Source organism: Cydia pomonella, chromosome 3, assembly GCF_033807575.1.
Source record: "Cydia pomonella isolate Wapato2018A chromosome 3, ilCydPomo1, whole genome shotgun sequence".
Classification (NCBI taxonomy): Eukaryota; Metazoa; Arthropoda; class Insecta; order Lepidoptera; family Tortricidae; genus Cydia; species Cydia pomonella.
This window is the reverse complement of record NC_084705.1, coordinates 32,399,856-32,415,522: the sequence shown is the minus strand read 5'-3', so window position 1 is coordinate 32,415,522 and position 15,667 is coordinate 32,399,856. Positions and strand designations below refer to the sequence as shown.

At 39.4% G+C, this 15,667-nt stretch overlaps 1 protein-coding gene across 2 annotated transcripts; it reads right to left on the bottom strand.

The window, feature by feature from the left end:
- Positions 1-9,843: 9,843 nt before the first annotated feature.
- On the bottom strand, positions 9,844-15,548 carry LOC133516575 (large ribosomal subunit protein uL24m). Of its 2 annotated transcripts, XM_061849577.1 has the most exons (7): positions 15,399-15,548; positions 15,123-15,235; positions 14,868-15,043; positions 14,197-14,314; positions 13,024-13,164; positions 10,965-11,096; positions 9,844-9,990 (listed from the first exon to the last, which is right to left on the bottom strand). In XM_061849577.1, the coding sequence occupies exons 2-7, from the start codon at positions 15,216-15,218 to the stop codon at positions 9,892-9,894; spliced, it is 762 nt and encodes a 253-aa protein (XP_061705561.1). In that variant the 5' UTR covers positions 15,219-15,235; positions 15,399-15,548; the 3' UTR covers positions 9,844-9,891. The 2 variants fall into 2 exon arrangements, with proteins under 2 accessions (XP_061705561.1, XP_061705562.1); XM_061849578.1 differs by lacking the exon at positions 15,399-15,548 and having other exon boundaries at positions 9,844-9,978; positions 15,123-15,309.
- Between the last annotated feature and the right edge of the window lie 119 nt (positions 15,549-15,667).

The window sequence follows — 15,667 nt, the reverse complement described above, 5'->3', positions numbered from 1 at the left end:
ATCTACAATATGGAGTTCTTCAAAAATGGAGTTCGTATGCAAGTTTTTAAGGGTCGGTCACGCGCATGTAGTGCCCAGTTAACAAGCGTCCGTAGGCTACGGCAACCGCTTAACACGAGGGTCGTATGCTAGTCTACCATCAACGTGGCATAAAATTAAACTATCGTGCATACGTGACGAAAGTAATTTGTAAGAAACAATAAAATTGTCTGTATAAAATTGCAAAAACGTGTGCCATAACTGTCCATATACGTAAATACATTGACAAGTCACATAAGGTTACCTGACCCTATATTCTCAAACCGGTTTTATCCACTGTTTTACCCCAGTACCGTCCACACTAATAATTTGACCCTTAAGTTCTTAGTAACAGTTCTTAGCAAGAGCTCTGAGTTATTCTGGTTTTCTTATGGTATAGTGTTGTGTCGTTTATTGAATCAGTTTTACTAGAATCCTAGGTCATTACCATGGCTTGCGTGACTTACACCACGATGCTTATTTTTATCAACTTGCTGATTGGTCGAATATTTACGTTATGGTTGGTTATCATTATGTAGACGAATCGGCTGATGTTAAGCAATTATCTACCGACGAGGCATCTGCAACACCAAAGGGGTTGCTTAGTGCGTTTCTTTAGCCTTTAAAATGGGTAGATAAAGTTCGCTCTTTTCTTGGAGGTTTGACAGTTAGTTTCTGGAAAAACGCACAGTTGAGGACTGCCAATTAACCGTGAGGAAGATGGAAATGTCGCGTAGAGTGATCGAAGAATTTTACACTGTTACGGTAATACCTGATGGGGTACTCTTTTCGTGCAAGAGTATGGAATATCAAACACCTTACGACAAAGACCAAGATGTATGTTTACCAAACTTGTGCCTTGAGAATATTCTTGTACGAGTATGGGGCCAAAACCTGGACGTCATACGCTAATCAGGGACGAAGACTTAACACCTTCCGCATGCGCTGTCTTCAGCGTATACTACTTACATGAAAAGACACAGGTGCGCCCGCACATGGAATACTGTTCTCATCTATGGGCAGGGGCACCCCAGTACCAGCTTCTCCCTCTGGACCGCATCCAACGAAGAGCGACTCGAATTGTCGACTGCCAGCATATTTCGTATCGGCTTGACTCCTTGGCGCTGCGTAGAGATGTGGCCTCTCTCTGCATTTTTTATCGCATGTACAACGGGGAATGTTCCGAGGAATTGTTCGGATTAATCCCTGCCGCTTCTTTTCGCCATCGCCCTACGTGACAACATTTCCATCCTCACCACTTAGATGGTTGGCAGACCTTAACTGAGCGTTTCTCCAGGAACTTTCTGCCTCGCACAGCTAAACTGTGGAATGAACTGTCGCCTGCGGTATTTCCGGACCGATACAACCTTCAAGAAAACAGCATACTCCCATCTTAAAGGCCGGCAACGCACTTACAACCCCTCTGGTGTTGCAGGTGTCGATGGGCGGCGGTAATCGCTTACTCAGGTGATCCGTCTGCTCGTTTACCTCCTCTACCATAAAAAAAAAGCGGCCAAGTGCGAGTCGGACTCGCCCATGAAGGGTTCCGTACCATTTATGACGTATTAAAAAAAACTACTTACTAGATCTGGTTCAAACCAATTTTCGTTGGAAGTTTGCATGGTAATGTATATCATATATTTTTTTTAGATTTTTCATTCTGTTATTTTAGAAGTTACAGGGGGGGGGGGGGACACACATTTTTTCACTTTGGAAGTGTCTCTCGCGCAAACTATTCAGTTTAGAAAAAAATGATATTAGAAACCTAAATATAATTTTTGAAGACCTATCCCTAGATACCCCACACGTATGGGTTTGATGAAAAACAATTTTTTTTAAAATTGTTATGACGTATTAAAAAAAAACTACTTACTAGATCTCGTTCGAACCAATTTTCGGTGGAAGTTTGCATGGCAATGTATATCATATATTTTTCTTAGATTTTTCATTCTGTTATTTTAGAAGTTACGGGGGGGGGGGGGGGACACACTTTTTACCACTTTGGAAGTGTCTCTCGCGCAAACTATTCAGTTTAGAAAAAAATGATATTAGAAACCTCAATATCATTTTTAAAGACCTATCCATAGATACCCCACACGTATGGGTTTGATGAAAAAAGATTTTTTGAGTTTCAGTTCTAAGTATGGGGAACCCCCAAAATTTATTGTTTTTTTTCTATTTTTGTGTAAACATCATAATGCGGTTCATAGAATACATCTATTTACCAAGTTTGAACAGTATAGCTTTTATAGTTTCGGAAAAAAGTGGCTGTGACAGAATCGGACAGACAGACGGACATGACGAATCTATAAGGGTTCCGTTTTTTGCCATTTGGCTACGGAACCCTAAAAAAGACAGGCTTAGGGTTACTAAGACGCTTGCGGTGGCTAGGGCATGTGCAACGCATGGACAGTGGTCGTTTGCCCAGACAGACAATGCTGAGCCAAATTGCATTAGGCAAACGGAACGTGGGTCGACCTTTGCTCCGCTTTAAGGACTGCGTAAAGCGCGACATGGTTGCGTTTAATATCAACTGCGACTCATGGGAAGAGCTCGCAACAAACCGCGTTGAGTGGAGGAACAGCCTTTTAAGAGGTCGCGAAACCCATAATAGGTCCTGGTTTCAACACTTGGCCCGAAAACGGGCAATAAAACACATGCGCGATAAGGGTCGCCTCGGTGCGGACCCTCATTTTCGAATCGGTTTATATAGCCACGAGCGGCGCAGTCGCTAGATCATAGATGCTGTTTAAACCATCTGTAAAGATATGCAAGGCCTGATGATGATGGGGTAGAAATTTACCATCGACCAGTTTCCAATTAAGTGACAATTGTTACCTACGTAAAAATGACGAAAGTAAATGCGAAAGTAAAATATATATGGATGGCAAATGAACGAACGAAACCAAAAGTCACCTGAAGTCGGATCAAGCTATGGCATTTCCAATAATAAAGAATGGCAATGGCATCAATAATTTCAAATTTCTATGGAATATGACGTTTATATTATTGAAGGTAGAGGCAAGGAACAAAATCTCCATATACCAAAAAATTTCCGACAAAAAACCATAAATATGTGGCGCTACAATACCTAGAATACTTGAGAAAAAATCTAATCATATACAGCGCACTTCAATCAGTCAATCACGCCTATATGTTCTTAGCTACTCTAGTGCTACTCTGAAGAGATTTGGAACTATTATTTATAGCTGACAGCTGAACACTTTTGCAACAGTTCTGCCTATGGAGATTCTATTCCTTGCCTCTTACTTCCGTCCCGTAAAGCAAAGTTAGGTTGGACTGGTTCTAAAAATGTTCATACATTATAAATAATTATTAATAGGTTCCTTTTGGCGTTTTCCATAGAAGGTCATTAGGGCCTTGCCTTGGTCTATTTATCGCCTATCGGCTATGTGAAACAGTAACCAAAGCAAAAGCAATTTTATCAGTTATCGACGTCTTACTATCACTCTTATCGCCACGTGTAAAAGTCGTGATGATCAGCCAACGTCCATGCATGCGTGATTGAGATTGACATTATAGATTTTAAATATTTATAATTATTAAATTTGGATTAAGATAAATGTTTGATTATTTTGCATGAATTGAAGGAATGATACGGCTCTCTGGTGTCTGTTATAATGGTATAAAGTTAATTATTTAATCGTATGGCATTATATATACATTGAGGGCAATCAGAGTGTAGCCTTGAGGTTGCTAAGCCAGGCAACCAAGTCAGGTGTCACGGTGTTCAGGTCCTCAGCAGGCCCAGGATATGAGTGGAGTGGGCAGCGCTGGAAAATATGTTCGATGGTCTGCTCTTCCTCTCCGCATTCGCAAAGTGTGGAAGCCGTCCATCCCCATTTGTGTGTGGCTGAATTGCAGCGGCCATGTCCGGTTCTCAGCCTGTACAGGCGGCACCAGATTTTCCGAGGAAGGTCGAACCCTTGTGGTTTTTTAGTCGGGTCGGATATATGGCTGTTCTGTGTTGCCGAAGCAGACCAATCCGCTTTCCACCTATCCGAAATGTTAAAGCTGCTCAGACTCTCAGCTGCAGTACAGAGTAAAGTTAATGGCTAGGTCCTAGCTGGTGCTTATAAAGTCAAAGAGAATTTGAAATAGACATCAAAGAAAAATTTGTAACCACAGTAAATTTACTGCCATCTTTAGGCACATGATTACTTGAAACTTTTAGAACGCCATTTGAATTTGATCTTTATTATTTCACTGATATGTGTTTTTGTTAAATATCAATATAGCAAATATCAAAACATTATTGAAAATATTTTGACACTGTTATTATAAGAGTGATGCGCATCTAAAAATTTGTATGAAAACTGTTTTTTGCTCCAAATTTTTACAAAAATCGAAAAAAATTCAAACGTAGGGGCATAGCTATGGTTAATATAAATCTAATTCTGTAAAAATATTTTTAATATTGTCAGTATACAGAGAGGAAAATGGGGACTACGTTTGAATGGAGAAACGGCCGTCCCCTTTCCTCTTAAGCAAATTCACAGAGTCGCAAAAGTAATGCAGCTGCAGATGCCATCCGAACTTCACTTTAACAGTGACAGACGGTTTGTTGCTACAGATTCTTAGCGCCACTTGCACCATCCTACCAACCCGGAGTTAACCTGTTAAGCCGTTAACCCATTGTCAAATTGTACTAGTAACTCCAGGTTTAACCGGTTAACCCCGGATTGGTGCACTTGCACAAATGAAGCGCCGCTTGGCGCTTAGGACCACAGGAAATAAAATGGGTTAACGGTTTAACCGATTAACCCCGGGTTAGTGGGATGGTACAGTCAGCATCAAAAGTAGCGGATGAAATAACGTTTCATAAGTAACTATATACCATTCTGTAACAGCTTAACAAAAAGTGATTTCTTTAATATAGAACAACTAAGACTGTAAAAGATATACTTATGAACGCGAATTTTAGAAATTTATCTATATTTGGAAAAGTTATCCGTAATATCAGATACTTTTGGCGCGTTGTTACATCCGCTACTTTTGATGCTGACTGTACAAGTGCTTAAGTGGCGCATGTTTTACAGTTAATAACTTTAATAAAGCATCTTGTAGTTTTGGACCCGGGTACGTCCTTAAACTACGTCCACAAGAGAGGTATGGGCATTGTGAATGTTATCTCGCTGTGTGGTAGGGCACAGCACAGCGGATGTCATTCCAGATCTAGAGCAGAGCCCAACTGGGGAAGTACCTCCACCTTACAGAATACCGTAGCCAAATAACACTAGACCCTACTCATAGTGTTGTGTTCCTGCCGGTGAGTTAAGGTTGCCAGAGCTCAACGAAGGGAGAGAGGGGTGTTAGGGTCGGCAACGTGCATGTATCTCCTCTGGAGTTGCAGGCGCACATAGGCTACGGAGACTGCTTACCATCAGGCGGGCCGTATGCTTGTTTGCCACCGACGTAGTATAAAAAAAATCTTGTTTACTGTTGCTGCAATAGAAAACATTTTTTTATTACCGCGTTTGCCGCGTTTAATTCACTTTACATTGTTTTGTCATATTTTAATTCTCAGTATTCCTGAGTCATGACATGAGTTCGTTCTGAAACATTATTAAAAAAGTGGCTGTGACAGAATCGGACAGACAGACGGACATGACGAATCTATAAGGGTTCCGTTTTTTGCCATTTGGCTACGGAACCCTAAAAATCTCATAGATTTAGAAAACTCTTCAATGTGAAAGTTTTTTATTCTTCCAAATGAAGAATAAAAAACTTATTCTCTGAGCACGTCTGCGGTTGTGTAATTGCCACAACTTTTGTCATACAATTTGTATGAAAATATGTGTCCGCGGACGGCAAAACGTCCCATTCTGTCGTTTGCCACAAGGACGAGGTTTGCTTGTATATTTATACGAATAACCTGACAAGGCGTTCTAATGGCCAGCGACAAAGTGGGACGTTTTGCCTGCCGCAGTCACATCTGGGTCGCGGCAATTAGACCGCAGATACGTTTTGAGAATGACCCATTTTGAATTTTAGGCAGACTGATTATAATATTTCCAAAGCAATGTCATATTAAGCGCTGGTGGCTTAGCGGTAAGAGCGTGCGACTTGCAATCCGGAGGTCGGGTTCAAACCCCGGCTCGTACCAATGAGTTTTTCGGAATTTATGTACGAAATATCATTTGATATTTACCAGTCGCTTTTCGGTGAAGGAAAACATCGTGAGGAAACCGGACTAATCCCCACAAGGCCTAGTTTTACCCTCTGGGTTGGAAGGTCAGATGGCAGTCGCTTTCGTAAAAACTAATGCCTACGCCAAATCTTGGGATTAGTTGTCAAGCGGACTCCAGGCTCCCATGAGCCGTGGCAATATGCCGGGACAACGCGAGGAAGGAGGAAGGAGGAATGTCATATTTGGCGTAAAATACTCTGCGAATTATTTTCTATAAAATACCTAATAAGTATAATTCAAATAAAACATCACCCAAAGCTATAAAACTGCCCCCCGCGAAGCGTTATCAACTTATCAGTTATCAAGCAACAGTTATCGGCAAGATAACCGCTAGATAAAAAGGTTAAAGTTAACAAACACGTGACGTCATGATGTTATGATGTTAATCGGTCAGGCTTCGGCAATAACATCGTAACATGATTAGGTATCGGGGGCATGGGCGCCGTCAGGATTACTTTCAGGGAGGTGCATTATAAATGGAATAGAAGAATCGATGCACTCATTTATTTTTCTTGTTTTAAATAGTTCCGAGTTATGCTATCAAAATCATTGCAGACTCTGTATCTCTTACAAACTCTAATGCTGGTGCAGACGCAGACGCATAAAAAACATGTATTTTTTTATATATTTCTTTCCTGCCAGGGGGGTGCAAGTGCACCCCCTTGCACCCCGCTGCCGGCGCCTATGATCGGGGGCCCATTCCTCGAACGATATTATGTGTTTCCATAACAACGCACTAATAATGTTAGATAGCCTGACCAGTAATATATGATCACGCGCCATATTGCGGAATTTCATTGGAACTAAATTTTTCATACTAAACTGAACTGTAACCATACATGAGAATAACAGCGCCCTCTTGACAATGATCATATATTTCTGGTCTGGCTTTAACTTTGTTTCTTCTTAGGTTAGAAATTTATAGTATAATAGGTACAAAAAGATATACCTACAAAATACATATAAACATAAAAAATACCTAAGCTAGGGTGCCGCCAGCAGCGGGGTAGGGCCCAAGTTGCCGGTGTTACCACCAAACCAAGTTATTGTGGTAACTAGTGGGATTTTTTCCCCAGCAGTTACCACAGGTAAAAGGTGGGAAAAAATCCCAGTAGTTATCAATGGTAACAAATTAACAACTTGGTAACTAGTGGGAATAAGTCTTCATTGTTTTATACGCCTAAATTTACGTTGCAACAGTCACCACAGTGAAGTTGTTGCGTATGTAAAAGCAACCTTCATGCTTTATAATAAGGTTTAAATTCGCTCTCTTGTTCTCGTCGTTGTAAGGGGTCATCCATTAAGAGGCTGTCAACACCCAATGTCCTTGAAATTGATGTTACTTAAACAGTTTTTTAAGAAAGACTATTTGTTTTAGTCAAGTAAGAAAAATATATGTTCATATTAATTATATTTCAAACACCGTGGTCGTACTCGATACACGATTGAACGAAATCGGCTCGATAGAAAATAATTGCAAAGATTGGTCTTAAAATCACAATTAAACGGTTTTATGTCTTTATTGTTTTGACTTATGGGTCTGCAATTAAAATCACAATTTCAAAACATTTATATCTAAACCGTGGTCGAGTTAAATATTACACTAATAATCCACTTTTTTTTATTTAAATATTTTTCTTATTATTCCCTTGCCCAGGCCCAGTGACATGCGACAGTGCTATCTCATTTACTCCGATACAAATAGACAGTGTGCGCGCTTTAGGTATTGACAGCCTCTTAATTACATCACACGAATTTCTAGGTTCTTTGACCCCTCACCCTCTCCTTGTTACACTTGGTCACATTTGGCTAACCCCTCCCCCCCTGGTGTGACGTCGCATTTTTCGCATTTCTTTTTCAACAAAATCGGCGAATCGAATTTGTTACTATTAATATTTTATCAAACTATTTTGGACAAAAGAAATATTAGTAATTATAACACAAAACCGACTAGGAAAGAAAATTAATAGCATAAAACGATTATCGTTCTAAAAACTCGCTATTTAACTGTACAGCGAATAATTTTTTTAAATAAATACTGGTGAAGTTAAAGTGACGTCACAAAGTTTGTGACTCCCCCCTCCCTTGTCACAACATGTCACATTTTCTTGACCCCCTCCCACCCCCAAAGCGTGTGATGTAATTAATGGATGACCCCTAACTAGTATTTTGTCTTTTCAGAATTATTTTTTATTGAGCGCTTGAAGCGGTGAACGTTGAAACATACCTACTTTTAATATAATCATACTTATTTTTTATCAAATCGAAATCTACATCATAGGCGTCATATCAGACTGGTTCAGTCACGTCTGAAAATATCGATACGGACAAAGTGCCAAAAATATGTATACACGACCTTATTGCCCATATATTAAGGTGTATAAATATTTATGTCACTGCCGTATCTATATTTTTAGACGTGGCCGTATATACACTGGAAATAAAGGACAAGCTTCTTAGAAGGTTATCCATTATTTACAACACCTCCATGTTTTGTGGTAACTGAAATTTCAAAGCCGTACAACGCCATCTGCAAGTGATCTGCATCAGTTTTACTAGCACAAATTTGATTTAGGCATTAAACATTAACCCCCTTATTCATAAACGTCTACTAAAGTTGACAAGCCGCTAATAATCGTTTGTCCCTTTCCGACGTATTGGTATGATGGAAAGGGACAAACATTATATATTTTTTTTAGTTTTATCATTCTCTTATTTTAGAAGTTACAGAGGGGGGGGATACATTTTACCACTTTGGAAGTGTCTCTCGCGCAAACTATTCAGTTTAGAAAAAAATTATACTAGAAACCTCAATATCATTTTTGAAGACCTATCCATATAGGTACACCCCACACGTATGGGTTTGATGAAAAAAAAATTTGAGTTTCAGTTCTAAGTATGGGAAACTCCCAAAATTTACTGTTTTTTTTTTCTATTTTTTTGTCAAAATCTTAATGCGGTTCACAGAAATCTAGACATTAAATTAATGTATAGATGTTTGGCTCATTATCCATACCAATGTTTGCGACCTTTTCTGTACAGATAAAGATAGTTTATTTTCTAAGTAGGCATATTACTATGCGCTTATGAACTTCAAATAAAGCTACTCCGGCTCTAACCCTACACCTCTGACCCGAGAAGATTTAAATCCCCCAAGTGGAAGACCCCAAGAAGAAGTTTTTGGACCCGCGTACGTCCTTAAACTACGTCCAAAAGAGAGGTATGGGCATTGTGAATGTCATCTCGCTTTGTGTGGTAGGGCACAGCCAGTGGATTTCATTCCAGATCTAGAGCAGAGCCCAACTGGGGAAGTACCTCCACCTTACAGAAAACAGCAGCCAAATAACACTAGACCCTACTCATAGTGTTGTGTTCCTGCCGGTGAGTAAGGTTGCCAGAGCTCAACAAGGGGGGGCGGGTTTAGGGTCGGCAACGCGCATGTAATTCCTCTGGAGTTGCAGGCGTACATAGGCTATGGAGACTGCTTACCATCAGGCGAGCCGTATGCTTGTTTGCCACCGACGTAGTATTTAAAAAAAAATAAAAATAAATAAATAATAATAATAATAAAAAAAAAACTTTTCGGGTCAGAGTACAGTAAATAAAAAAAAAAAATTGTTTCTATTTTTATTAAACGTTAACTATACAATAATTTGTCTGCTTCAGTACCAGTAGGTCTTGGCCGGCACCCGATCTTCCTTGATGCCCATGGCTTCCATGACGTCCATCTCGAACGTGGCCAGTCTGGGCTGGAACGAGATCTGCAATGAGACAGATACCTCATCGACCCATACACGGCTTTATGTCCATTTTAAAAACGATTAGTTGATAGTAACATAATTATGTAAATAAATTTCTCTTTGACGACCTGTCTGGCCTAGTGGAGTGACCATGCCAATGAAGCCGATGGTCCCGGGTTCAAATCCTAGTAAGGGCATTTATTTGTGTAGTGAGCATGGATATTTGTTCCTGAGTCATGGGTGTTTTCTATGTATTAAAGTATTTATATATTATATATATCGTTGTCTAAGTACCCTCAACACAAGCCTTATTGAGCTTACTTTGGGACTTAGTCAATTTGTGTAATTCCTATAATATTTATTTATTTATTATTTCTCTTTGTTTTGAATTTCAATCAAGACGTGGTATTTAATTGACAATGTCAAATCCAATATTATGACAGCTATTTTTTTGTGATGAATGGCAATGGAATTTCACCTATTGTGCCGTAGAATTGGTAAAATGACTACTTTTTTATATTCATTTGTATTGTATATAAAATTACATAAATATACTGCAGTGTTCAGGAAGCAAAATTCTTCGAAATCATATGTAAAATTTCAGGTGTTTTAAAAATAAATGTTGTCAATTAGGAAGATGCTTTTCTCTACGACCAGCTTGGGTTCAGTCTCCCGCTGACCACGAACACTGCAAAGGGTTCGAAACGTCTTAGATATATGTTTCATCTAATAGGTTTAAATTAAAAGATAATCTATGTTTTTACATTCCAAATACTAAAATGACAGTTTAATTGCACCAAGTTAACTGGACAAAACCGACTTTACCACTTTTTGATATTTAAATAATTCAACAAATATCAGTGAAAAAATAAGGATCAAAGTCAAACGGCGTTCTAAAAGTTTTAATCATGTGTCGAAAGATGGCAGTAAATTTACGTGTCTACTTTTTTTTTTGACAATCCACCTCTATTCAAGTTTTCTTTGATAAGACGCACCTTAGTGACGTCATCAGCTTTGGTATCCTTCTCCTCGTTCTCCAGATACAGCTCCTTGCTCTTATAGTCTATGGTTTCTTCAGCTGCCTTCGGTATTGGGATGATGCGACTGCTGGCGGTTGACACTCGGACCTGAAACCATCAAGTACTGGTGATATTGAGGGTTGAGGGTTTTTAAATGATGGTAAGGCACAAAGCTCTGCTTTTCATCCTGTCATTTCACATCCTGGTCATGGTTTTTTTATTATTATTATTAAAGCTTTTTTTTTTCTACAGTCAGATTGTTGTTATTTTTATTTTTTAATTCTTTAACTTTGTTTTGGGGCTGACTGCAGATCCCATCTGCTGGGTGAAAGCCTCCTCACTTTTTTTTTTTTTTTTTTCTTTGGCTTTTTGGAGCCAGTCTTTTCCTGCGACGGAGTAGATGTCGTCTATCCACTTCTTTTTGGGCCTTCTCCGAAGAAGGCCTGGTCATGGTTACGGATGGTCAAATGACTCATATGGTCATGAGTGACTCATGACTCGTCGGAAGTTGCTGCGGAACGCAAACGCCATCTGTGGCGTTATACGGAGTCTAGAAGGGGGCACTTCCGTCCAGCACTTGCAAAGTGCGCTAGTGTCTTAGGAACTGTACCGCGTTTCTTTAGAACTACGTACAGTCAGCATCAAAAGTAGCGGATCAAACAAGGTTTCAAAAGTATCTACCATTCTGTAACAGCTTAACAAAAGCTAATGGTTCTATATGTAGAACAATTTAGTCTGTAAAAGATATACTTTTGAAAGTAAATTTTAGAGAATTATCTTTATTTGGAAAGTTATCTGGAATATCAGATACTTTTGGCGCGTTGTTTCTTCCGCTACTATTGATGCTGACTGTACCTAGTTGATTTGTGATTAACATTAAGTCGTTCAATGAAATTATAACTCTTTTACAACCTTGTTTTGTTACCAGTACGGTGCACTATGGCTTTGAAAGTTGGTATTTATTATTTATTATTATTATTTTTATAAAAGCTTTATTTGTTCTACAGTCAGTTATTTTTATTTTTTTAATTCTTTATCTTTGTTTTGGGGCTGACTGCAGATCCCATCTGCTGGGTGAAAGCCTCCTCACTTTTTCTCCACTCATCCCTGTCTTTGGCTTTTTGGAGCCAGTCTTTTCCTGCGACGGAGTAGATGTCGTCTATCCACTTCTTTTTGGGCCTTCTTCGGAGCCTCCGTCCTGCCGGTCCGGTCCATTTTGTTGTTACTAATGTCCATCTTTTGTCCTTATATCTGGCTACATGACCTTGGTTGACAAAGTTGGTATAGGTATGGCTTAAATACTGCCAGAGGTCTATGGAACGAAGTATGACGGGAACACGCAGACTGGACAAAATAAGAAATGAAGACCTGAGACGAAAAACAAAAGTGACAGACATACTCACTAAAATAGATCAGCAGAAGTGGATATGGACTGGCCACATGTTAAGAGACAGGCAGGAAAAATGGAGCAAAACAGTAACGAATTGGTATCCAAGAGGTTGCACACGGAGCCAGAGGAGACCTCGAACAAGATGGGAGGATGAACTCAAACTCACAGCGGGCCCGAACTGGAGAAGAGTGGCCCACAACAGACCCCAATGGAAAGAGCTGGAGGAGACCTTTGCCAAGCGGCGCACTGAGTTAAGAGACATACTCTAACTCAGAATAAAAGGGCTTAATAGATAATAGATAGATAGATAGGAAGCAAACGAAGAACGGATCACCTGATGGTAAGCGATTACCGCCGCCCATGGACACCCGCAATACCGGAGGGGTTGTATGTGCGTTGTCGGCCTTTAAGATTGGAGTACGCTCTTTTCTTGAAGGTTTGAAGATCGTATCGGTCCGGAAATACCGCAGGCGACACCACAGTTTATTCCACAGTTACTGGATATTGGTTGTCAACTCATGATATATTTTCACTAGTGTTTGAGGCGATAACTTCCAAGTGCCAAGACCAAAATATTTTTCTTTGGAATCTCTCGCAGCAAAAAGTAACTTTGCTCTCTTGTGACACAAATAACCACATTCTTACCTTCTCCCCCTCTTCTGTATACCGCCACTCGACTTCGGTCGGCTTGAGCGTCTCCGGGTCGACGAGCTTGACGTCGGTGGTGACCAGCAGGGGCGCTTCTGACCGGATCGTCACGCCCGGGAAATCCTTGTCTTTGCCCACCTGGAGATATTATTATTTTTTCTTATTGTGTCAACCATTTTTAGTAGCTCATGCATTTGCTCAACGCGAACAGCATTTTTTTTTTATCTACGTCGGTGGCAAACAAGCATACGGCCCGCCTGATGGTAAGCAGTCTCCGTAGCCTATGTACGCCTGCAACTTAAGAGGAGTTACATGCGCGTTGCCAACCCTAAACCCGCCCGCCCTCGTATTTAATACAAAGGCGCCAAAATAATTATGCGACTTTCTTTTTTTATCTACCCTTGGAAAAAACTAATCGAGAAATCATGCAACAAAATTAAAAAAAAAGTCTGCAAAACATTTACTTTAACTGGGTCGTAACTTGTAACAATTGAAGTTCATTGGAAATTTTATGCTTCTGATGCATTCATTATCTCCTTTAATTTTGGTCTGAATCAATTAACTAATTAGGTTAGAGACTCTCTCCTAAAAATTAATGTTCTGTCAATTTACTTAGCGCCATTCCATGGAGCAAGAGTTTGAAGAAGAGAGTGAAGTTTGCTTCCTAATTTCACTGCGGTGCCATATACGGCAATGCTATTCACTGATAATTTATGTAAAAAATACAAAAGCAAACTTTACGGGCAATGAATAATATTTTTATTAATTTTCTGTCGGATAGAACTAAATTTTATTGATTAAAATAGAAAGACAAGAAAAAGTTTATTTTTGTGTGATTGACTACCTATATCAATATAGGAACTCCTTATCTGTCATTAAATTTTGCCCCCTAAATTCTGATGTCTGTTGATGGCTTTCTCATAACAAGTTGAGAGTACATACTGTTCTAAGGTGTGTGTTGAGCCCCTCCACAATGACCTAGTTGCGCTCCTGTATGACCTGCACCACAGTGCCCTGCATGCCCTTATCATTGTGTAGTTAAGTGAAAGTACATACTGGTCTAAGATGTGAGTTGAGCTCCACCACAATGACCCAGTTGCGCTCCTGTATGACCTGCACCACAATGCCCTGCTTGCCCTTGTTGTTGTGTGGCTAAGTGAAAGTACATACTGTTCTAAGGTGTGTGTTGAGCCCCTCCACAATGACCCAGTTGCGCTCCTGTATGACCTGCACCACAATGCCCTGCTTGCCCTTGTCTTTGCCCACCATCACCTCAACCCGGTCACCCCTGAAAAAATATATAGCTCAGTAAGAAAAGACATTATGAAAACAGTAATTGACCGAAGCGTTAGTCCATTCTGACTGGCAATTTGCTTTCATGTGTCTGGATAATCTACTCTACAGGTGGCAATTTTCAACCGATTCTTGTGAAATTTTGTGAGAAGGTCCAGAAGTCAGATATAATTTTTGAAAAACATTCAAAATGTTGGAAATTGGTGTAAAGGACTAAGTGCCATTAAGGTCTATGTCGCTTAAGACTATGCTGTGATAATGACTCAACAAACTTTGACTTAGATTTTTTAAGCTTATGAATCTTTTCGTGAGGTCTAAAACTCATAGAACCACTAGTTATAATTTGCAGGTCAATGGTTAGTAATTTTTAATGGTTAGGATTGTATCTTACAACATAAAACTTAAATAATTAATAAAACTAACTGTCAATTTATACATTCGAAATTATATAATCAATCAAAAACAGGTTAAATCTTTCTATTTAAAATGAAAATGGTTGAAACACCTAGATAAAAAAACGCCATTAACTATTTCGATCAGTGTATTACCTAAAGAAACTCCATTCTCCAACAGGCTCCAAAAATACTTTTTTCCTATGCATATTTCTTTCATTTTGCATTCGGAACTGGCCAGTCCACGGACGGTTCGTGGTGAAACGATACTTCTTGCGAGCTACCTGCGCCTTCGGATATTGCGGATAGCCCGCGGGGTTCTTCCAATAGACCTGAAAATAAACATAACAATTTATAGGTTATGCACTACAAAATAGGGAGGGAAGTACATGAATATTTCGAATTAAATACCTGCTCATAACTTCTTTTTATGTAAGACTCAGGTAAATTTGAGTATTTAACGGTGAGGTCGCCGACTTTTTTTGCTAGGAAACTTATTATTCGCATTTTGTTCCTTGATTAACCTAGAACCTAGAACATAATACAATTACCAATAATTTTACGAATTTTTGACAGTAACAGTTGACAGTAATGACAGAAGCCGATATCGAAAGTATTGCTGTTTTTAAATGACGAAAATCGTGAAAAAACATTCCACAATTATGTTAATAATTATAAAATATGTACATATAGTCCTTCGATTTCGATGACGGCTACCCCAGCAAATTGGCCAGGCCGAACTGTTCTTGGTAAAAAGAGCCTTTTGCAGACGTTACAATAGAGTTGGCCAGACCATGGCCTTGGCCAAAGGCCTTGGCCAGACTCATTGTACGTATAGGCACGCGTAAGAGTTATAAACATGTCAATAATTAAATTATAATAGAGTCAGTATTTTTTTTTTGTATGCCTAAAAAAAAACAGTAAGTATACAATAATTTTTTTTTATTTTATCTGGC